Below are 25,478 nucleotides of genomic sequence, written 5' to 3'. Positions count from 1 at the left end.
GCTCTAATTTTTGGCTAAAATAAAATAAAAAGAGTGAAGTTTGTTTAATTAATGTTTCAGTAAATATTGTGTTTTAAATTTATAAATAGGTAATAAATTAACCTTGTGCAGTCTTTAACTCCAGCTTTAAGTATGAACATCTAACCTTTGACCTTACAGATTGTAACCAATGAAATGTCTCTTTAAACTTTAAAGGCAACATTGATAACGAACGCCTGGCGCTTGCTAGACAGCGAATCCCATACCGACTCGGTCGAGTAGTTGAAGAATGGCTACTCGACAAAGGTAAAATCACTGATTAAAACTTCAAATAAATTAAACTGATCTTAACCAGGTTGTAGCACCTTTTTGTAAATAATAAACCTAAAAAGTAAATGTTCAGTAAAACATAAAATTAAAATGTTTTGAACAGTTAAATTTAGTTTATAGTGTTTCTCACTTTTTATAATTATGTATTTATTTTATAGATGTCAGCTGTTTTAATAAGTGTTTCTTTATGGTTAAAGGGACTGTAAATATGCATATAAAACATTTATCGGAGCTTATAAAAAATGCCTATAAAGTACTGTAGTATTTTGCTGTAAATATAACTGCTAATTCTAAAAGTTGTACTTTAGATATTCATAGGTGTTTTAGTGTTATTTGAAACACTTTTACTATATGTACATTACAGGGTACTCACATAGTGTTGTTTGATATTGTGATAAAATGCTAGCAATGATAAATAGTATGCAATATCAATTGGCATTAGAATTTTGAGTCCCTTTAACAGCTATTGTAAATATGTATAAGCTGTCAGATAAAGAAACTGTAATCTAATATAAACTGAGTGCATGCTGTGTTTTTATAGTTTAATAACTAATTCCTATTGTCACCTAAAATATGCCCGAATTAGCCCTCTCATTCTTATGATTATTTTCTTTGGTGTTTATTTCTCTTGTTTGTATTGAAAAGTTGTTTTCATTATTTTAACTTTTTGTGATTTCGACAACTGTTCATTATTTTCCCCTGTGTTGCTTTTGCTAAAAGGGTAAATAGTAAAAGTGCAAGGTCTTATTGCTCTTTTCCGTCTGGATATATGAAATCCTATTTTACCTGTCCATCCCATTCTGTTTCATTTATATATTTGTTTGTTTTTAATGCTAAATTTTAGAAGAAACAATTTAAGAAAATACAACACTAGAAGATTACATATTAATTTCCAATTTCTGTTTTTATGAATAAATATGTATTGTGTATTTTTAAGACTGTTAGAACAAATTTTATTATTAAATCTTATGGATATACTCAAAGAATTCCTATGAAATATTAGTATCATGTCAGATTAAACTTCCTTTTAGCAAAGCTTTGTTTTATGTTTTTTTTTTCATATTTAACTTTTTCTTTATTCTCTCTTTTTATTGTCATCTCATTGTTATAGCTACAATAAATTACCAGGATTTGTCCAGACACCTTGTAATTTATTGGTCCCATTAGCCATTGGGCAAATAATCTGCATTTCTGTCCTTTTATTTTTCCTGTTTTAGTGCAAGTGGTTGAGTCCTACATTCAGTGTTGCTGTATGAATGTAACATTGTTTTTCCGCAGGGCGGCAGCTTACAATCTTCAACAGCCAAACCACTATACAGATCGGGGGCTGGGAGCGAGATCGGAGTCGATCCTTTCAGGGCCAGCTCTCAGGTCTCTACTACAATGGCCTAAAGGTGTTCAACATGGCCGCTGAGGGCGATCCCAATATAAAGATCCAGGGCAGCGTGCGGCTCGTTGGGGAGTCTCCCTCCTCTATCACGCCTCAGTCGAGCACCACGGCAAATCGATCAGAGACATCAACATCCATCATGGAAATCACAACCACCACGGCATCTAGCAGGAGAGTTAAACAGACTACACCACGAGAGCCTCAGTCGGTAGGAATATGTTTTTCTTCAGTATTCTACTTGTTTTATAATGTTTTTATTTTATTTTCGGGTTTTCCCTCAGAAAATTGCCTAAGCCTGGCGGTGGTTGCAGTAATGGATGGGGGGGGGGTGCAGACTGGTGCACTCGTTTTTTAGCAGAACAGAGAGTTGTGTGGTGCTGCACTGCCCAGCTTAAAGGGGAACCCAGACCAACAGAATCTGGTCATTGAGCTGTCCGTGTCCATCAAGCTAATAACAACTAGCGTTCGCTTATGTTGTCTGGGAGGTTTACAACTTCACTGTTGCAGACACAGGAGCTTGACTGCCCTTTTTATGTTGCTCTCAAACATCTGTGTCGTACTGTTAGCTTAGCATGTAGCACTGTCCAGCATGGTGGCCTGCCAGGCCTACAATGTGGGGGTAACCCTGATGAATAATCATGAAAAATACATACCTGAGTTTATTTTGCATTTCATGCCCTCTCTTAAGGAGTTTTACAAATAAAATACCATATTTAGTTAATTGTTCAACAAACAAGGCTAGCACCTACGGGTGCTCTTTAAAGCATTTCTCACAGTTGCAATCAGATATGGTTGCATGAGTTGGGTGCGTCTGTCAGTCATAGTGATCATGAAGGTTCTTCTTCTTAATCTGTCCGACAGGGGTGTGTTGCCTCTCAAATGTCAAAATATGCGACTGAACATCGACAGATAAAAATGTGTTATGCCCAATGAAGTTGTTATGAGGTGATGAATGTGTTGTTTTCGACAATGGAAGAATACTTGTGATAACACACCCTTCAGCAGAAAGCAGGTATTAATCCTATTGTGTCAGAATCAGCTTTTTTGGCCATGGTTGAGAGCAAAATTAAACATTTTGACTTCAGTGTGCGCACTGAATTTGATGACATGCAAATAAACCATGTCTTGCATATTTTTTGATACCCCTGTACGTGTTTACCTTATGTTATGTTATGATCACAAATTGAAAGATTGTATTATTGTTTTTTTTTGTTTGGTTTTTTTTTTTGTTTTTGTTTTTGGGGGGGGGGGGGGGGGGGGTAGAGCAGCACAGAGTGGTGCATAATTTTGAACTGGAAGGAAAGTGCTTGTTTGTAGTCCCCTTGAGTAAATAGTTGGTTAAACCACCTTTTGCTATGATTACATGTATGAGCCTTTCCAGGTTTGTACCTACTAGCTTTACACATGCAGAGACTGACTTTTTTGCACAGTTTTCTTTTGAAAATAGCTCAAGCTTATTCAGTAGTGCAATGGCAGAAACTGGGGACCCAGTACTTTAGCCAAACAGGAGCAGTTTCAAAAGATTTATTTAAAATAAGAGTCTTGCTGATAGACAGGAGGCAGCCAGGAGCACACTCAGGACCCACTGAAAAGGAAGGAGAACGATTAGTGGCTGAGAACAACTCAGTGAGACATAGTGAGCACTGAATAAAAGCCACTAACCTTCTCAGAATCCAGGAGGTTGCACTAAATCCGAAACTTGGGTCCTACGGCTCCGTTTGGGTGCAGGGTGTGTTACAGCAAGCGGGGCGACACATCCACTTTATGCTGACAGATGACAGGGCTCAGTCAAAGAGAAGATCTGTGACCCAGGCGTGGGTTATACACAGAGAATCAGAGGGCTAGGCAGTCCGACTGGGGCAAAGCAAAACAGGAAGAATCCACAGAACGAAACTGGGGCAGGAACAGGTAGGCAATCAAAGAACGCTGGATGGTCTACTCACACAATGGCTTTAAAGAATGTGGCAGAGACTCACTATGCGAGGCAGGTATATATAGGTGGAGTCACAGGTGGTCTGACTTGCAGGTAATTAAAGCAGCGGCAGGTATTGCCGCTTACACTGATGAGCAGGGCAGAGCGGAGCAGGCAGAGAGTGGCACACAGCCAGCTGGACCAAAACACTACAGATCAGGGTAGAATGCAAGGGAGACAGAGCAGATGGATTACAAATATAGGTGAATAGTGTCTGTGAGCATCAATTTTAAAATACTGCAGCAGATCCCCTGTTAGATTAACGCCGGACTCACACTAAATAAGGTGCAGGTACGTACAGTGTGGGTGCTGCGAAGAACCCAAATCATTAGAAGCGGTGTGTACTCTCACAGTTGCCACGGGGCAGTGGGGGTCCAGTTACCGAGGCCGTGCAGCGCTGCAGAAAAGTCTGCAAGGTTCTGATTTTTGCCGGATGCCACAGCAGTCCTGTGTCAAGCGCCAGGGAATGACATGAGCCAAACACAAACTCAGATGCCACGTTGAAATAACATCATGTGTATTTCAAAATAAAATTACTTTGTAAACTCTGTATTTTCTGTCTTTCTTTACCTGCACATATGTGTTTGCTTGGAAAAGCGAACATAATGTCATAACTGGTGGCACGGGGTCAAACGTGTGTGGCAGAGCATCACCAGCATCAATAGTGAGTGAAAACAATGAGGTAGTACTTGTGCAGCAGAACACGGATATTGTTCACGAGGCACTTCCTAAATATTGCACTAGTTATCTCATTAGCCCCTGGTAAGAGTGTGAACTTCTGTTCTCCTGAGCAGAGAAACCGCAGTGGATCACGGCCGCACCATAGTCAGTGTGAGCCTGGCATTAGGTGTTGTTCATTTTAACACATGAATATACTCTGATCTAAACCATTCCATTGTAGCTCTGGCTGTAAGTTTAGGAGCATGATCCTGCCTGAAGTTCCATGTCTTTTGCAACCTTTAATTGCAACCATGTCAGAACATGGATTGAACCGTACCCCAGTGCTATTTGGGATATTAAAATTATAACCAAATTTTTAAACTTCTCCACAACTTTGTCCCTTAGCTCTCTGTCTTACTTGGTATTCACAATTTTCACATTTTTATTTGCGAAAAACACATTTAAACATATCAGTTTGTGATTTTAGGTTTGAAAAATGTGAGAAATATTAAAGTGTATAAATTGCTTTGCCTGTGTAACTTTGTTTAAATTATCCGAACCTCTTAACTTGAGTTGTCTAATTGAAAACCATTAATTATTCAGTCATTTTACCATACATTCTGAGGAATTCAGTAGCTTGGAGGTAGTTTGATAATCTTTCATCAGAAGACTAGGGTACCGTGTCTTCTGTGGAAGCGGCCTATGGCAAGACACTGTAGACCACACTGAATGCAAAAAGCATATTTGAGTGAGGATTAAATATATAAAGAGTTACCGTATAAGAAACCTGGCTCATGGGTTCTAATGGATTATTTCAAAAGAGTATGCTATTTGACACATCAAACATATTAAACCTTCTTACGGCATGAATCCTTTGCATGGAAAGTAGACATACTGGGAATCTTGAATATTATCATAGACTCAAAAAAAAAAAAAACATTTAACCATGGCTTTATCAGCTATTAAGGAAGTTCTTTAAAATCCCTTTGGATTATCGTTATTTTAGACCAGTGGGATTGATGTGAGGATATTCATAAAGTCTCAAGGTACGGGTGGGATTTGTACCATTTTGAAACGCATTCTTTTCTATTTCCTAGAATCAAATGAAAAATTGTTTAATACCGCAATTTGAAAAAATTTGAAAAAAACAGTTTTGATAATTCTATAATAAATATCTGCTCATTGTACAACAACTGGGATGTACGCCTTTCTTAAAATATATTGGGACTGAATTTTACCTGTTTTTAAATTGAAACTACAAATAGACTGTGAACAATCAAATGCTGTTAAACATTTGATGCTGATTCTCAGCTTTTAAATACTTTCTTGCGTTGTATTAGACTCTAAACCGCTTGCTATAGTTGCAGTGATCTGAGTTTCTATTTGTGAATTACATCAAACCTGCAGCAGAAAGAATGCACCCCAAGCATGACCATGCTTTAATTCTGTCTGGACAGAGATTATCACACACTTTCAAAGGATCTACAGATGTAATCTGCAGATTATTATCATACATATTGACTAAACCAAATGGCTTTGCACACACAGGGTGGTGCCTGAACGATTTCAAAATTGTGAAATACAGGTGGAATAACAGACAACGGATCATTATTATGTCCTAGTTCCCAGCAGTATGTCACCGAAGAACAAACTGAATTGGCTGGAAAGGAAAAGACATTAGATGGGATACAAGCCTATCCTTATTTAAGTCCTTTACTGTAGTGATTATGATGTAGTGTATGAAAAGGGGGTAGGAAACTCTTTGTGCTGAAATGATTCTGTTATTATAATAGCCTTAAATGCTGTAATCAATAACAATTTTCCATTTTGCAGCCATGCATGCACTTCTTGCTTATGATGTCCTGAGCTTATACCTCCAACGGAAGGGTTAGTGAAAAGTAAAGGCCCACTTCTTCTAGTTGTTTAAAAATGTATACAGTATGTCCACAAGCATTTATGGGATTTATAAGATAATCTATCAGTTTAACTAAACATTTCAAACACAAATGACGCATTTAAGGGATAGATTACAACTTTGCTTCCAAAGTGTATACATTTAATGGATTTATTTATTGAAAAAGATCAAAACAGCTAAATTAAATGTTTTATGAATACTGCTCAGCACGGTATTAAACAGTTGCTGAGAAACGGAGAAAGTGATGACTGAGGCATGCAAAACTGCTCATTTGGAGATGTCAAGACTGTTTGGATGTATCAGCATGACAGCCTGATAAGCTATTGCATTAGGACATTATTGTCTCTGGAAACAGAAAGACACCACAACCAGAGTCAGAGGAAAAGTCTGAATGCATTCAGACTATTAAATATTCCATGCACTGTTTACTTGTTTCATCTCCAATCTGAAAGTAAAGTAATTGTAACTTAACTGTTACCATATTTATACGTACTGTTATCTGGATACAAACTAAATTACAATCATAAGCCCAACTAGAAACAAGATAGCACATGCAAACTAAAACAGACATTTGTAATTTTTAGCCACAGCCATCAAAACCCAATGGCATTGCTTCATTAAATTAAATTGTTGCTTTATCACACTTTCATTGACAATCGCATCAAAAGCTATGACACATATTCATCTAAATACGGTCTGTGCCCACAAATGAGAACCAACAACATTTTAAGTAGTTGTTACCATATATAAAGTTGGGCTCGCAGTTGAATAACAGCCCCATTCTACACGACTTCAACACTGTAAGGGAACTAAGGAAAACTCTTGGTCCTTAACCCCACAGTTTCAAGATGATTTTCAGAGTATACCTCCTTCCATTTAAAAGCTTTCAATGTTATCTTGTTCATGGGACATAATTGTAAGAAGTCAAAATGCCACTTGTGTCAGATTTCTTTGGATATACTTGTTACGACCCCCTGTTGGTCTAGGGGAGTGGGGTCATAAACATATAGGCAAAAACCGGTAAGTTCTTATAAAATGATAATTTATTTGGTAACAAGAGTTTCAGGCAATACACAAACAAAAAGAAGGGGTGGATGAGGGTGCTGTGAAAATAACAAACCAAGTTAAATAAAAGAGATCCTCAAAAGGAGGATTGTGCCTAACTCTACATTTAAACAGAGGTGATTCTTACTAAAAAACACAGAGAGCACAGCACCCACTACACCTAATGAAACTAACATAAGAAAACTCAGTGTGGCAATCAGTGAGGACTCTGGCCCTAATTCCACCCTCTTTCTGGCCTCAAGTTAATAAAGGCACATCAACCAAACACAACAAAAGACACTGGCACAGGCTACTAAACACAAACCAAAATGGATAACCATAAACTTAAACGAGCCACTCCACTAAGCACAAATGCATAAGCTAACTAACAATTTCTTATTCACACGAGGCACACAAGTCAACTGGCTGTGACAAGCTGCCTCAATCAACTGGTTGGCTCTCCTTATGAACAGGAGGTGATTGCAGGTGGTGATGAACCATTGGTTGAGGTGGAACCGAGGGAACCAATGGATGAGACTGAGGTCAGCACCCCAGAAACCAGGAAGTGGGCGGGTCTTTTCACAGGGACAAGCAGCCTACTTAGTAGAAATGAGAAAGAAAAAGGGGGAAACACAAATGTGACGGCAACAGCCGTGACACTCCCCCCCATAAAAACAAACTCCCCAGTTTTTAAATTTAACAGTCTAGACATAACCACCTCTTTTTTTTTTTATCCATGAATGCAGTCTAGATAAGGCATATGCAACAATGTTTTAGGGTGGTCTATACGCTCTACATCTTCCTGCAAAGTCACGGCACCAGCTCCTTTCTTGGGCTTGCTTATGCTGTTCTTCCACTTTAGACAGACTGATCTTCAGGCTTTTGTTGTCCTCCTGCAGTCCAACCAATCTTGCTTTCAGTTCCCTCCTCTCCTCTGTTTCCTGACTGTAGTTTCGGCGCTCTGTCTCCAGCGCGCTCTGAAGAAGCAGGAGCTCCTTCTCCAGCTGGGCCATCTCTCCACCTGCTGCCCTGCTGCACTCCTGCAGCTCACGGTTCAAAGTTTCCAGCTGGCTAATTGACTTTGCCATTTCCGTGTGGCTCTTATTAAGGGGTTCCTTTTTCACAAAACCACCACCTTTAGTCTGTTGTGAATTTTGCTGTGTTTTGCGTTTTAGAGCTAAACAATCAGCAATGACATGTCCAGGTTTGTGACAATAGAAACATAGACGGCTTTCTTTTGAAACAGTGGTTTTACATTTTAAAATTAAGCAATCGGCGATAACATGTCCACTGTTATGACAATAATAACAACGGCGCTCTTCTTCCTTCGGATTGGGATTCCTAGGGGGACTAGACTGAGTTAGGTTTACATGAGAACTTCCTACAACCTGGCCAAATGCTACTGGTTTGTGAATTAGCATGTACTCATCTACTAACATAGCTGCAGCAGACAATGTTAACACTTTTTGTTCATTTAAGTACATCACTATGCGTTCAGATAGGCAGCATTTAAACTCCTCTACCAGACATAGTTCTCTAAGTGAACTGAACTCAGCTACACTAGATGACGCAAGCCACCGATCGAAGAGAATGGCTTTCTCTCTAGCAAACTCTGTGTAGCTTTGCGTTGCCGGCTTTTTATGTGACCGAAACTTTTGCCTATAAGCTTCGGGCACTAACTCGTAAATTCTTAAAATTGCAGACTTAACTTTTTCATAGTCTGCACTGTCCTCAACAGAAAGAGCAGCTATAGCCTCCTGAGCTTTTCCCTGTAACTTGCACTGCAATAATAATGACCAGACCTCCGGTGGCCATTTTAATGCTAAGGCTATGCGCTCAAAAACTTGAAAATAAGAGTCCACTTCAGCCTCTCGGAACACTGGTACCAAAACAATATTTTTGCCAACATCAAATCGGGGACTTACCGAGTCCAATTTGGATGAGTAGAGGAGAGAAGTTGTACCACCAGAACCCGCAGCCACACCAGCCATAGCTGTGTTGGCGCTTTCTAGCTCCAACTTCCGCAGTCTCACCACCTGGTCAGCCTCAATCTCCATTCTCCTTACTTCGAGCTGGAGTTGCCTCTGACGTTCTCTGTCTTGTGCCTCATAATGGAGACGGGCAAGGCGTACCTTGAGCCGTGCTTCTCCTAGCGAATGAGCACTGCTAACAGAGGTGAGATCAAACTTGGGCAGCGTGAATGGCGTCGCCGGCCATCTACCTGCTTTGTCTGAGTCCACTACGTGCGTAGCAGGGTCAGGGGTAGGCGTAACCTCCCCTTTGGCAGCTGGACCAGCAACTGGGGACATGAGCACTTTCTCAGGTGGTTCTGGTACTACAAGTATTCCTCTCTCAACTAATGCTAACAATAGCATAGATTTCAATTCTTTCTTAAGAATTGTTTTGGGAATCGAGATGCCAAAGTGGGATGCTAACTGGAGTAGCTCATCTTTCCAACACATATTAAATTGCTCAACTGAGGGCTGTTTCAGAAAGACCTCTAAGTCAAACCGTGCAGTGGCCATGATTCCCTGAATCAGGCAAGCTGTACCTCGTTGCCGTCAAGCTAGTCAGGCAACTGTTACCAAGAACCAGTTAATGCCAATCGGGATTCCTCTAGAAAGAGCGCTCCCGGACGAGCCCCCATATATGTTACGACCTTTTAAATTGGTTGTTCTTTTTAATTCTATATATTTGTTCAAACATTGTAAATCAACTGAAAACACAACAAGATTGCTCTTAAAAACTTACACACTTTTACCAAACTCTTTACAGTTACTATCTCAAAGCAAATTCACAGACAAAAACATGTGGAATGATATAAGACAGGGGGGAGAAGGAAAAAAAAAAAGGCAACATTGTGACGGCAACAGCCGTGACAATACTCAATGTGTCTTCTTTGGACTTTTGATATATCATGTAGTTGTCCACTTTAAAAAAAGGCATCTGACTCAATGTTCTTTCTTCCTTTATGCTAGCAAGGAAAATCAATCATAACACAAAAAAAACAAATTATACATGTTTCAGTGACAATAAAACGCTCTTATCAGTAGAAGTACTTTGTTAGGATTAGTTCTTTGCTAGCACGAGTCGTGGCTCATGGCTACTAATCTTTTTTGATCTCGGTAAGCCCATGAAGAAATCTTTAGGAAATCAGGTTTGATCTCCCCTTTGATCAGAAAAGCAGCTGAAGCACAATATACTCAGTGTAAATGTGAAAAAAATTTGAGAGGGGCAAATAGTAAAACTCACAACTAACACAAAATGGTCAGATTTTGTTAGTTTAGACATATTACAACAAAGTCGTGTAAATGAAAGCTGAGGTGTAGAAAAGAGCAAAAGGTTAAAAGCATAAAGGAGATGTGCACAACTGTATTAGGAGATTTTGGCAGAACAGTTTTCACTGCACCCTCTACCAGTCATGGTTGCTGTCATTTTCCATTTGAAAATCTCAGATCCTCAGATTTCAATAATTTACTTTCAGTGCTCATAACATCGTAAAAAATGTACGAAAGAATCCAACTAGTTTATTTCTACATGTTTCAAAAATGATGAAGCAACTAGCTTCTCAATTTGGCTTTCAGTTAGGTAACGATAAATCCTGTTTTATTTTCTTTTTATTTTATTTTTTACTTGCAGACCCTCTTTGAACAGCTCTGTTTTAAAAATTTCTAACAATTGAAACTGTAAAATCTGCAGTTCAGTTAATACTATATTTATGATTGTTATTAGCAAAATCATTTGCATGTAAAACCAGGGTTCTCCAGTCAACAGATCCACTGATCAACCTGAGCTGTGAATCTCTGCAGCCTCCCGAGAGTTTTATGATTAGAAAAAGAAAAAAAAAACTGTCAAATCTGGACTAAATCTGCAGTTGTGAAGCATAAACAAGACTAAAAAAGATGAAAATAAATTAATGTAACAAAAAACATGTTTTCCCTACTTATCCAGAAAGGTTTTTCAAAATGCATGTGTTGCACTTATTTCACCTGCAGGTTTCTCAGTCACCATGATGTATTTATACCATCTCAAGGAATATGCAAGTGAGTATGCCCCTTAATAAGAAAAGGCAATCCAAATGACAATCAAATGACCATTCACAATTTTGAAAAAAAAAAAAGAATTTCTAGTGTCCTGAATATGGACATTTACAGAAAGCTCTTATGATTTTTTTTTATTTAGAATTTCATTCAAATTATTGAAATAACTGGAGGTTTTACTGACAATTTTATGTTCAGTATTAATGGTGAGATTGATACAATGTGAAGCTTATAAAGAAAACAATATACTCACTCCTGCTCACTTGCTTTGCACACATTGTTAAAATTCTAGCTCAGTAAGATCTTTTGAGTGACGCTGGCTCTGCACATTTAGGGTGTGTCAGCTTGCATTGCTCCAGTTATCTCTCCAAGGGTAAAGTCACTGGATAGAATAATGATTTTGAAGGGCTCTCCTCAGATGCCCTTTCTGAAAGTTCTCTGAATGCTTGTCTGGGCTGATATTGCTGAATCCTCTGGGCTTTGGTTTATGGGTGATTTCAAGTCATAGTCTTCTGAACTCCCTGTCTGCCCATTTGTGCTTTATTAACAAGAAGATTTTCATTTTGGAGCATAGTATTGTAATCAGCAGATACACTGACCATGAGGGAAAAAAGATTTGTGAGACAGAACTAGTTTTACAAATGATTTGAATTTGAATCCCAGATGGACTGACATAATCTTGGAAATTGACACTATTGAATAGGATAGACACCATACCTTGATAGTAACTCATATGCTGGGACATCTTGAATTAGTTTCTAAATTGGTTGTCTATGCGTTGGATTTTTCTCCGGTGTCTGCTTACAGCTGAATGCAGAGCAGGTACAGTATTGTTTTTGCTGAACTGTCACATCCTAATTGTATATTTACATACAGCAGTGCTTAATCACGTCCAATTAAACTTTATTTATGCGTATATTTACTGACAACGAAACAGCTACTGTGTATATATAATCACAAAGACATTGCATGAACTCCTCTTTTAGGCTGTGAATGTAAAACTTATCTGTATGGCACATTTTAAAAACAACCAAAGTTAACTAAAGCGCTTTACAATAAAATAACAAAATAAATAAGACACAGAAATGCAGAGAAACCAATTGCAATTACAATAAATTAATATATAAAGAGAAAACAAAAGGAAACATATAAAAAACACACTGTCTCCTGAATTTTCATGCCCCATTGCAAATAAATCATATTATCTATGCTAATAAGGTCTTTTTATTTGACCTATATTTATACACGATAAAGCTTACTAAGGAATAAATTATTTTGTTCAAGAGAGACCTGTTCTAACGGCATTTAAGTTGAGTAGTAATTTAAATGTCTTTCTTACCTTAGCAGTGAGTCCATAAATCTGTATATTTTTCCATTTCTTAGGATTTTTAACTACTGCAAAAAAGCCTGGTCAACTTTATATTTTAGTCTGTTTCATGAACTTCTTAGATAAATAGGCTTTAAAAGTTCACAATAACATTAAATCCAGAATTCTGGACAGTTTGTAGCTGAGGGAACCAAAACCAGCTTTATAGTAATGATGAAAGCATAAACATCTGTTTAAAGAATAACGGTGGGTTCTAATTTTTTTAATATTCAACCAAGAACTTTTTTTGCATTCTTAAATATAGAGTAGGGGATTTTACGGAAATGTAACTAAGTTCCTTTTTGAATAACTGCACATGTCTTACCTGCTCTTCTGCTCCTCAAGGCGATCGCATAGAAAAATCTCCCAAATCCATGCTGGTCGTATTTCATTCTACTGAGGCTTTCCTCTTCTTCTCATAAACTTGTGCACAGTTTATAAGAAGTTACATTGGCGTTAGGTGAGCGCATCACAATGATTGGCATGTGGGACAACCCTCCTTTTTCTGAACACAATGTATTGACTATTGTCACAAAAGAAGGACCATTTCACCAAATATAACAAAAATGTTTCTGAACAGGATTACCAACTGTAGCTTTAATAGAACTAATAAAGTAAAAAGTGAAAACATCACCACAGATTTGCTCACCACATGACTATTAATTCAATGCAATTTAGTTTATTAATATAGCCCCAGTTCACATCACATGTCATCTCAAGACACTTTACAGAAAAGTCAATTCAGTCAACATACATACATATTCCATGTCACATACATACATTCCTACTGATCTTAGCTATCAAATAATGCTGTTAACTTTAATTCACTATTTAAATGTGTAAACAAATTTCTATCTAAGAAAACAGCTAACTGCATCATTCACTCCTCCCACAAGAGCATGTTGTGACCGTGGAAAAATCACTTGTCATTGACTTTGCAGAAATCCCTCATACTGAAAAAGCATGTAATGGCAGTTGAAAGGAAATCACACACAACTGGGGATTTAAGAAGACAGAGCACACAGAAAAAAAACAGAAGCATTGTTCTAGGAGTACTTTCTATGTTGAAAAAGTAAAATGGTAATGGCAGTACTAGTTCCTCATATAGGGAAGAAACAGCTCATCAGATAAGCTCCAAGCCAGTTTGCAAGTATAGAAGATTAAAGAGAGCACATACAGTTGATTGAAGTACAACCCCAGCCAGTGGCTATATCTAGGAGACAGGCTGAACCACTGAAATACATCTACTGTATAGAAGGAGAACCTGAAGTTTTTTGCAGCAGTAGATCAGCCAATGAGTCCTTCCAGGTCAGTGCCACAGCTTAGCAAAATGCCAGGCAAAATGTAGATTCTAAGAAGAGAAGAAACCAGCAGAAAACATGAGGTCAGAATTTGAATATAAACAAATTATGCAAAATTGGAAAGTAGTAGGAAAATGTAACAGAGCAATGGAAAGTGGTCATTATGTCCACCAGCACCCTAAGTCTAAAACAGAATAATTACAGAGATAGCTCAGGATAACACCAGACACTAACCATAAGCTCTATCAAAAACTAAAGTTTTAGGCATTTCAATGAGACAATGAAGGCTAAAGAAGGAAAAGTATGATTTCCATTTTTATTTTTTATCATAGCTCCTGCTGCAGTGTTTTGGATAAGCTGACAAATTCCAAATGCATTTTGCTTACTTCCAGATAGTAAATAATTTCTATAGTCCAGCCTTGCAATAATAAATGCATGGACTAGTTTTTTAGCCTCATTCCTTGACGTTTTGCACTACTAAAGACCATTCTTTTATTTATACTATTATTCAGGATCATCAATGAAGCATTACAGTCCAATGCACTCAAATGAACCACATTCCATGATCCATGTTTTTATAATGGTGTGGTGTGACCCAATCAAATTAATATTACATAGTAAAACAAGGTTGATTGCAAAGGTTGACAGCAATCCCACTGAATGCTGACTTACAGCTTAATATTAGCAGCCACATATCAACACATTTCTCAAAAACACCATTCCAGGGTCACAGTCTTTCAGATAATTCAATTTACTCTTTATTTAGTATGATTTCGAAATCATGATATAGTACATACTAATCATACATATTCAATGTACTCTTTCTATAGTATGATTTTGAAATCCATCTTTTGAATAAACTATTTCACATCTTTTTTTACATTTTATTTAATTTGTCCTGAAGTTTAATTCAAACATGTTGAGTTTCACAAACTGCTGCCTCCAACATTATTGCAGCTTCGGTTATAACTAATTTGTGATATTTAACAGAGAGACAGAATGAGGGCATTTGGGATGCAGCTGTAACTTTCTCTTTGCCCTTGTGGACAATATAAAGGAACCCCTTGGAAATAGCCGTTAATCCCAGATAATGCTTAATCAAATTCACCTGAGTGATGCCACCCTACTTTCTGCGGCAGTTACCCCACCAAGGAGAAAAAGGAAAAGAAAGGAAAGACGAATATCGGCTATCAAGAAGAGCCACTGAGCCACTACTTTGACAGTGATGGATCCTCACATGCCTTGCTTGGCATTATCTACCCCAGCCAGCAAACATACACTACATAAATCTCATAAGAATTTTCAAGTGTGAGACTGCCATCCAGCATTCACCAGTATCGTCCGCTGGAACATCATCTTCAGCTGGTAATGGCTTCAATGTTTTGGAGACAGACAAGGGCAGTATACAGAAGGAGAAGAGTGCTGCACTACTGTGTTTACTGTTATAAAAATAACTGGGGCTATGTTTTGCCAGTTTATTTTTCTACATTCCTTGTTTTAATATGATGATGAACAGTGACAATAGGTTGACATTTACCAGACACCAGTCCACTTATATGCGAAGCAAATGGTTGCTTAAGGCCCGAATACTAGCAGAGAGCCACTAAAAGAGCATTAGAATTGCCTCAAGAATCGGGTGAGAGCGATATATCATTAGTATTTGACCGAAAAAATAAAGCCATTATTGTTAATTAGTATACCAACATGTAAAACTACTAAACTACTACTACATTAACTTTACTACTATAAAACTACTATAAAATTAATGCAGGCTCTGTTCGAATGTTGCAGCAATGACTCAATACTTGCATTAAAGTAAATATCATGCTATACTATGTTAATGTGCAGATACATATATACTCACCTCAGTGAGAGGGTCAGTGTGGCTCCATCTGATGTACTCTGACATACTGTAAATATTGATTAATTAAGCCAATAATGATTTGACCACCGGAGGAAACTCATTAACAATGTGGATATGGCATTGAGCTCTCATTTCCAGATCATGAGAAAAATATAAAACAATAGGGTGAGGTCACAACAAATGTAAGATGCTTTGTTGACATGCAATGGAACATCTACTACACAAACCCCATCAAACACACACGGCATTGTACAAAACAGGGTTGCACCACAAGTAAGAAACCTGCTTCATAGACTTGACAAAAGTTGCTGTTCTACAAAAATTTCTTCTTTTATTCACATTTAGGCCAACATAACAATTGTTAATGTAAAAAAAAGAAAAAAAAAAAGATGGCATAATAGGAAACAGTGTAATAGCCATTTTAGTCAACAGCAGAAATACTCAGCCAAATTATTGCCTTCTTCTACTCAGTCACATTTAACTTTTCAGCTCAGGAAGCCATGACATAATATATCTATAAACACATGCTCCTTTAATTCCAAATTCTATAAACAGGTAAATTGATGTTACTTAAATGTGATTTTAGCAACTCAGTTAACATAGTATAGGATATTTATGTACTACACCCTGTTCTGGCTTAGTTAATTAATTTCTAGTTGTACACTGTAGTGATGGTTATCTATTGTGGGCAAACAATTATGCAACACTTTAATGGTTCATTCCCACCAAATGCGAACAAGGCGAATGGAGCAAGTGATATACATGTCATCCATATGTAAAGACGCAATCAGGAGCGAATTAACGGCCGGTGGTGCGAATGGCGCAAATTGGGCTAATAGAGCAAAATTTAATTGTAAACATGACTGTGAAATTGTGAAAATTGTGGACATGAGACTAGAGTGAAGCAAAATTTAACTTTTCTGTCAGTTTGCTTTGCATCAAGGGTGTTCCTCATCCAATTATTTAAGCACAAAAATGTTTTTTTTTATATATGTTACAAGTTTAGAAAGTACAGTTATATTTACATTGAGCAATGATTTATTTACAAAGACAGTAAGTGAAATGCCATTCCAACGAGTACAACCTTAAGCTTTCTTGTCTTGACTTCAAAGTCGTTAAGATGTCCTGACTAAGGACATTGAATATCAGTAACAAACATTACAAAAAAACAGTAAATGTTGACTTCATGTTAAATTTTAGGAATCCGTGTTTCTCTTGAAATGATTTAACATTCTACAATTTCATTTTCATAGCTTGTTTCAGAGAAAAAAACATCAAGAAATGAATGACCCCGTTCCTAGGGAGAACAAATGGCCACTATGGCACATCATTGCCACCAAATAGCCAATTGGCCCTCCTATTTCAGATTTAACCCTGATTGAGGTGGGTGTAATGGCTATTCAGTGCAAGTAAGGGACATTCAAAACACATTCTGAAGGCCATTTAATTTGCAACCGCAGCACATGGCTGAGTTCACGTTGAACTGGCTCACAGGGGCTGTTTTTTTTTTTTTTTTTTTTTTTTGGCTCCTGTGACAATAAAGCGAAATCTGGCTCTGTTATTCATGGGGATAATAGAAGACTCGATATGCTGCACTTTTACACCTTTAGAGCAGTGTTTGGATGCCTTCAAGGCTCCCTCTCTGTGCCTCTTGCAAACATAGTACAATAAAGTTAGTGTCACAATAATCCTGGAGTGAAAAATCTTCAGCAACCTACCGTCCAATATCTGCACAGTCTGGAGCTTTTTTACCTCATAATTACCGTCGCAATACGTATCTTTATTGCATTTAGCTCTACCTTTAGGCATTGCTTTCATAGATTGGATGCTTGTAGAACAATTGTTTCACAAACTCCAGCTGTGTTTTCTTCACACCCTAGATTTAATGAATAAAATCAAAAATTCTGTTTGACAGTTCTTTTAGGTATAAGCAGTTTATTTCATTGTGAGTGTAATCATATTCTGTTATAATAGGTGCATGGCTTCAGAACATTTTAGATTTTATTTTTATATGGGTTACAAAACAAAGCAACTTTAAACTTCTATGTGTTTTATTGGGCTTTTACATTTATACTCGGCCTTAAGGATTCAATTTGTTGTAGAACCACCTTTAAGTGCAATTACAGGGCCAAGACTTTCTAGGTTTCCCACGTTTCATAGCAAGAGATAACATTTCTTACCCATTCTTCTTTGCTGAATAGCCTAAACTCAGTCATATTGAGCGGTGAGAGTCCGCAAATATCAATTTTTAAGTCGTGCCATTGAAGCTATGTAGAAAGAAGAAAGAGGTTTACAGCAGTGGGGACCATGCCCTGTATATAACCTGGCAAGCCAGATTGATAATGTGTAGCACTCTACGTACTGCACATTATCAGTCTGGGTCTGCTCCCATCAAATTGTGGACAGGAGAGACATTCAGTAGAATCTTACAAGCTGATTTGGCAAAGCAACACCTAGTGCCCTCCTATCAAAGGTTGGTTTTAGCCAATCATGGTATCAAATGAAAATTTTGAAGCAGCGGGCAGCATACGAATTCAGGAGTCTGACAGAAGAGATGTGATAGCAGCAGCTATGTGTGCGTCCTCCTGCACTGCAATGACAGAGGCTCTGTGTAAGCTTGTTTCTTTCGGATGTTTTGGGGCATTTTTAGCGGTTGTGTTTGAGCTGAAAAAAGGACATGTCCATTTATAGCCGATTTTCTTTATTTTAAGTTCCTTGCTTCTGCTGTTAACCCGTTGACTGTGGCAAATAAGGTATGATAATTATTAATATTTTCATTCATAATCTCAGAAAAGAAAGATTCAGTTGTAAATTATATATGTAAAGTCTCTCTTTATAGATGTCATAGTAAACCTGGAGTCCAGTTTTCCGCCACCTTCATTCAGCTTTTTAGCACTCTCTCTGAAGCAACTTGTTAACCTTATTCTGGGTTCTGGGACTCTCATTCTGATTCAGGTCTACACTTTGATTATGCCTTTCTGACACTTTTTATTTAAACTATTGTGGTCTGGTCATTTTTAGGATGGTGTCTTGCTGGAAGGTGATCTTCCAGTATTATGTCCTAAGGGTCTCTAACAGGATTTATCTTCTAGGATTTTCCCGTATATAGCGTCATGAACTCTGATCAGCTTTTTTGCCCCTGCTAAAGAAATGCATCTCCAAATGTCCTTTTCCCCTCTTGTATTTCACAGTAATGCACCGCTTTGTGTAGGTCTGTCTCATAAAATTGTCATATAATACACATTTGTTTAAAAACTGTTATAGTAAACTTAATGCACTAAAAGATAATCTGATTATTTGTTTTTAGACATATTTTTAATGGAAAGTGCAAGGAATTTTTTTTTCTTTAACTCAGTTTTCAGTTGCACTGTACTTCCTTTGCATGTCTTTGTAAACTTCAAACCCTCACTTCATAGTGAGTATAATGCGGTGGAGAAAAAAGCTCAGCTTGTGGCATAGCCAACCCCTTACCTAACAGGCTGTTAACTTACAGGACTGCAGAAAGGAATAATCAGTCTGTCAGTTGGCTAAACCAGTTACATAATCAGACATTTTCTTTCTTCACATACCGTCTTCTTTAAGGTTGAGTCGCTGTCGAAATATCAAGTTACTTAGCAACAAAGTGCTCACAATAGTACAGTAAGTTTGCTTTTGACTGACATGGTAGATACTTTCTGAAACGACTATAAAGATGCCTCTTTAACTCGTAAGAAGTAAAAAAAAAAGAGCATTCATTAAACAAGAAGGCACTTTGTGGAGCATTTTATCTGGCAAGTTAAGTGAATGCCCCAGGACATTTTAATGCACCATCAAAAAACAAAACAGGGAATTACTTCTTGTAATCGAGTTGTAATCATGCTGGTGACATATGATCATAAGTTTAACACTACTTTCACTACTGCATTTTATCATGTATGGCATCGCCTAGTATGGAATTGGACATGCCTGTTTATTGTAAAAGTAGAATAATGAGACATGCATTTATAAACAAGCCTTACCTTTTTAAAATAAACACTGTAAAAAGGTTTCTGGTGGGAACATCACTGAAATGTCTTACTGGTGATATACATATATCATGAGCCACCAGAAAGCACTAGTTCCCCTCACTTTGCATTTTATGTTACAGACTTATTCTAAAATAGATTTGTTTTTTTTTTCTATACATAGTACCTCCATTATGACAAAAACTCCATTAGTACAAAAAAAACATCTTTTTTTTTTTTTTTTTAGAAATGTATGCAAATTTTATTAGCAAAAGCGTGTTAATCCAGTGTTACATAAGCACTGACACCCATAGCCTAATATTTCTTTGAAGTACCTTTGGTAACAGTCACAAACAAGTCTAGTATTTTGGGGATGTCTGTACAAGCTATAACTGTATTGGGTATTTTCTTCCCAATTTCTCTCCAGAACCTTGCAAGCTCAGTGTGGTTGGATTGGCACTTTCGGTAGACAACTTTTTTTGTAGGTCTTTCCAGAGATGTTTGATTGGAGATTAGCATGCAGACTCTGGCTGGGCTACTCCAGCTTCTGTTTCTAAATTATGAAGACCACAGAGCTTTTTGGAAGATTCAGCGCTGCCAATTATTTCTTGTAACATTTCCCAGTTTTGTGTTTTGACACAACCTAGTATCAGAGATTGCATACAGACAAATCCTTTGACAAGTGCTTTTCTTTCTGAATCATGTACAATCTACTGAATTTACTTCAGGTGGATGCCAATCAATTAGCAAAGGCATTTTAATTGATGATCAGTAAAAATCAGATGCAGCTGAGTTCAATTTTAAGTGTCATAGTAAAGGGTGTAAAGACATGTAAAAAAAAATGTAATGTTTATATTTGTTTAGAAAAATATCTGAAAATATATTTTCACTTTGTGGATATTGAGTATTTTGTGTAGATTATTTTCCTCATTTATTTTAGACTGGTTAGTTTCAAGGTGGTTACATTTTATTCATAAAAGGCTTAGTTTAATTAGTTCAAAGTGCAGTTTACAGAATTCTTGGGACACTTACCAGAGATGCATTCAAGTTTACAGCGTCATAGGAACTGAACAGAGTTAGAGCTCACTGTTAAATGAATGTAAGGCAACTTTACCTAGAAATTCCCAGAAGGACTTTAAGCTCATGGAGTAAATGTCAGACATCCACGTTGGCAGATCTTTGATTAATAAATAACAACAAACTTCTACATTAAGTACGAAAGGGAATATTCAGCAGGATTTCAGCCATACTAGAAGGGGTCCTATTTTGTTAAAGAAAAAAACTCAAATTTCTTCGCCTCACACACTCGGAATCTTACTGCAGTTTTTTAGTGTGAGTGTCAGTGCCCTGGAAGCGTGTGGGGCCTTCAATTATTCAGAAAAAGAAAACATCCTCAGGATAAAATTTCCCCTGCAATGCAGTTGTACGGGATTGACCAGCTTTCCTCTGAGAGACTGTAAACTTTAGACAAAAGAATGAAAAGCCAAAGTAATGAAATAATTGCTGCTTCTAACGGTTGATGATATTTAATATTCTATTTGCCATGAACAATATGTATTGTAATTTGGCTGTAGGTTAGACTGTTCAGGTCTGTCTTAATGACCATGTTGCCCCTGAAAGGAGGTGCACTTTTCACGGTAGTGAGTTGTGATGTTTTAGACCAAGGCATGGCTTTGTGCCCACCCAGTGCTGACAGATGGTAGAAAAGAGGTAACCCCTTAACCCTGCAGTGGACCCGGGTCTGTGGCGTTCATTCGCAGCGACAGCCCATATCCATCATCTCAACCTCACCGGAGGCCATTATGGAAACTGCCCTTCAACATTGTGCTTGCCGTGTGTAGTTCACAAAACATACTGCTTTTAATACAACTTAGCTGTGGCCAAGACATGCATGTTTAGTTTTAGCTATTTGTACAATAGTCAGCTGAGACAAACACATGTTTGTTTCTTTTCCTTTGATGATCTACTTTCTTTTTTGTGTTACATTTTATTTTTCCCTGCTAACAAAATTAAGACCCAGGCAGGATGATTTTTTTGCCTCTTGGTGTTGTTTTGAGCGTACAGGAACACTACTATTTTTATAAACCATATTGTAACCTCTCAGGAATTATCAGATAGGATTTATGGAAACGCGCAGCAGTTCGGGCCCGACTATTAAACATCCAATGCAACACCCGCGATCAGCCAGTTTACACGTTAGATTCTTGAACAGAAACTCTGTGCCAACAGCTCATTGAGTTGTGCAGAGCTCTCTCCATTTTTAGAGTAGGGGCTAATAGAAAGTGTAAGGCACACACTAAATTATGCATTCCAAAGCTTGAGTATACCTGCACCAAGGTACGAGCATAAGCGAAGCTTTGGCTGTCTGTCAACGGGACTGAAAAAGTGGGGTGGAATGAGCAAAATAGAGGTGTATTAAATTTAGATGTAAACCTGCTTTACGTTCTTGAAAAATATAATTTATGCAATTTTATTTCTGGAGTATGTACTTAATCATTTATTCAGTTGTAAATAACAACACCTTAAAACACAAGCAGTATTTATACAAACCTTCTTAATATGTTTATAGCTCAGGGAATTTGATTAGGATAGAATTATGGACTTGTTCTGTCCAGAAAGCAGCTAATATGATAACAGAACTAATCCTATGATGGAAAATTTATGGAAGAATGTTAGGAAAATATGAGGTAACATTATTATCAGATTAAATTAGGATAAACCATATTTGAGGTGGTGGAGAAATTCAATAGAGGCATCTTCACATCAGCAAGCAAAGCCCGTTGGTTTGGCAGACTCCTATGTATTAGGTATTAACTAGGACGTGTCTCAAAGAGAGGGTGGTTTCTTATTATTGAAGATTTTTTATATTTTGGGGGGATGTGCATGGTTACTATTAATAAGTTTTTTAAAAAATTAACAATTTAATTATCAAAGTCGAATTTGAGAGTTTATCTTTATCCTTCATGTCTAACTCTCACCTAACAACTATAAAGAATCCAAGACTCTTAGTGTATGTATGGAAAATTATGAATAGAAACAATGAAAACAAGACAAGAGTAATTTAGCTGTCATTCCATATACATATAAAAATGTGAAATGAACAAAGTTGGGTTTCTGCAGCATTGCAGTGAAGTAATATCTTCCTTTAGATGCCAGGCATTTATTAAGGGAGCAGCACCTGTCACATTTTTTGATGCACAAGCAGCAGGGGGACTTGCTTAAGAAATCTGCGACACCTTGGACAGACATGTCCTTCTACTTGCCTGCAGCTGCGGTTGCCACAGTAACTTCTTGACACTCATTTGATAAAGTGAAACTTATTTATATATTTTCTTTTTGATTTCACAGTGTAATATATCAAACCTTTATTTCTTGTTATTTTGATGTTTATTGCTTACAGATAATGAAAACTCAAAATCTGCATTTATGGAAAATTGAAATATTGTGAAATAGTTAAATGTTGGAAACTCATGTTGTCACACCCTAAACAGCTAATTAACTCAAAACAGTTCCAAGTTTTTTTTTTTATCCTCCAAATGGCCTCTCAGTCTGGGTCAGTAGACTACCCCTATGTTCAGAAGACAGTCATTGGCATCCTCCACAAGGAGGGTAAGCCACATAGTGTTGTATCCTAGCATATTCACTGACGCTTGAGTGAAAGGAAAAAGTGTGGGACTGTCAGACTGCCAAAGGTACCAAAAGGTGAATCAATGACCATAGTGTTTATATGCTTGTTTTGTTAGCAGATTTCTCTGAAATGAATCCGATAGAAATTCAATGAGGTATTATCAAGAGGAAGATTAAAGACAACAATGCAGATGGCCTGAAGGCCGCTATCAACACAACCTGGGCTTCCTAAACACCGCTTAAGAGCTTCGGGATGATAGTCTCCATGCCACTGTGTATTGATGCAGAAACTCATGTAAAAGGAGTATCAAATTAGACATTGAGTGCGTAGAAATATTTTGAAATATTAAAATTTACTGACCTACTGAATATTGGGTTTTCAGTTTCATCAAGCTATGCTAATCAAGATTACAGTTTTATGTCCTCAGTGGGTTGGCTGCATCCTCGGCAGTAGGCAGTATACCTTTTCCTCCATAGAGAATCCTAGCAAATTTACCATGCATCATTGGAGGTTATCCTAATCTGTATAATGCCACACTGAGCTAGAAATAAACATAGTAGCTTCTGGAGCCAAAGAGACCGTTGCAAACTTTGCCTTTTGCCATTCACAAGCTGTTTTAAAAACTAATAACTAAGAGCTATTTTTGACTTGAAGTCATGAGTTCATGTATTACAATAGTGCCAGAAGGAATGTTTATGACACAAAAATCTATTTTAATTTAGAGTGTATATATTATGCCAGGTTTGAGGTTACCTTTGTCTATTTTTTTTTGTTTTTGTTTTATTTCTACCCTTCCTCTTTCTTTCTTTGTTCTTAACCAGTTCATTATTCATTAGATTATCACTTTCACTCCTAGCCCATGGTGAGTGACAAATCTTGACCCGAAGGACAGGAATCTGATTACAGAGACCTTCTTGCAAGCTGCCGGCAACTGGGTCTGCGGTTGTAGGGCAAAGCTGCTCTTCCTCTTTCCTCATGTCATGTTTTTGCAAACGTTACGCATGGGAATTAGGCCTGAGTACATTCATCTCAGCAATGATAGCATCTATATTAGGATGACAAATTTGTTCCTGTCACCTGATGAGGGACTGGGACTGCACGTCAAGGCGCAGGTAGGGTCTGGAAGACAGTGATTTTTTTTTTTTTTCAAGCTGCACATCTCTAGTTTCGCAGCTCAAAACACAAGGCATCATCCTGGTAATTGTCATCTATTTTTTAGATTTTTGACAAACTTACCAAGAAAATCAACTGCACAACAATTTTGGACTGAAAAATCACACGTGTTTGCATGAAAGAATTGTGATTAAAATCACCATGATTACAAGCCATTTTCTGGTAATTGTTATGCCTCCTTCATTCACTCAATTATCCTTAGCGAATGATATTCCTCTTGGGTAGTTCCATACTCTCGGGCCAGATTACAAGCAAAGGGAGCCACAGACACGCACAGAGCTCCAGATTCGATTTCAGATAACAAAAATATCAGGGAATCCAAAGGGGAAAATGCTCCAATGGCGGCAGATTTCATTTATCTGAGATGTGTGAAAGCGAGGATAAGGAGGAGAGACAGAGTCGACCATGCAATACACTTTCCGTGGAGCGGCACAGGGAAGAAAGAGAAGAAACAAGAGAACTCAAGGGGGAGCGTAGGAGGGAGATGGAAGAAGATAGTGTTTTATGAACATCATAGTCAGATTTTATCGTTTAAAGCGTCAAGCTAACAGAAGGCAACCAGCCTTCTCTCATGTAAGCTGCTAGAATCTGTACACTCTATGGCAGCTGCTCGGTATGCACCCTCACTGTGAGGTGACTACAAGCACATGTCCATATTGTATGAAAATTATTTCTAAACCCCAGCAATAAATAATAACCACAAGGCTTAATTGAGAATCAAAATATCAGCTGTTTGTCATATGGCGCACAGGATGCCTTGAGTTGTCTAAAGGGATAAATTAGGCACCAGTCACACATAGTTCACTGTGACTCAGTGATGGACATGGTGACAG

The 25,478-nt window shown here is 37.6% G+C and overlaps 1 protein-coding gene across 13 annotated transcripts in view; it reads left to right on the top strand.

The window, feature by feature from the left end:
- Positions 1-25,478, top strand: part of LOC105923295 (neurexin-1a) — a 400,667-nt gene that overhangs the window by 342,113 nt on the left and 33,076 nt on the right. For 7 of the 13 annotated variants that reach the window (XM_036126148.1, XM_036126143.1, XM_036126138.1 and 4 more), the window contains 2 exons: positions 196-285; positions 1,588-1,907. In XM_036126148.1, coding sequence (XP_035982041.1) covers positions 196-285; positions 1,588-1,907 — 410 coding nt within the window. The remainder of the gene's footprint in view (positions 1-195; positions 286-1,587; positions 1,908-25,478) is intronic. The other 6 variants (XM_036126142.1, XM_036126141.1, XM_036126140.1 and 3 more) reach the window with 1 other exon arrangement.

Source organism: Fundulus heteroclitus, chromosome 22, assembly GCF_011125445.2.
Source record: "Fundulus heteroclitus isolate FHET01 chromosome 22, MU-UCD_Fhet_4.1, whole genome shotgun sequence".
In the NCBI taxonomy this organism is placed as follows: domain Eukaryota; kingdom Metazoa; phylum Chordata; class Actinopteri; order Cyprinodontiformes; family Fundulidae; genus Fundulus; species Fundulus heteroclitus.
This window is presented reverse-complemented; position numbering and strand designations above follow the sequence as displayed.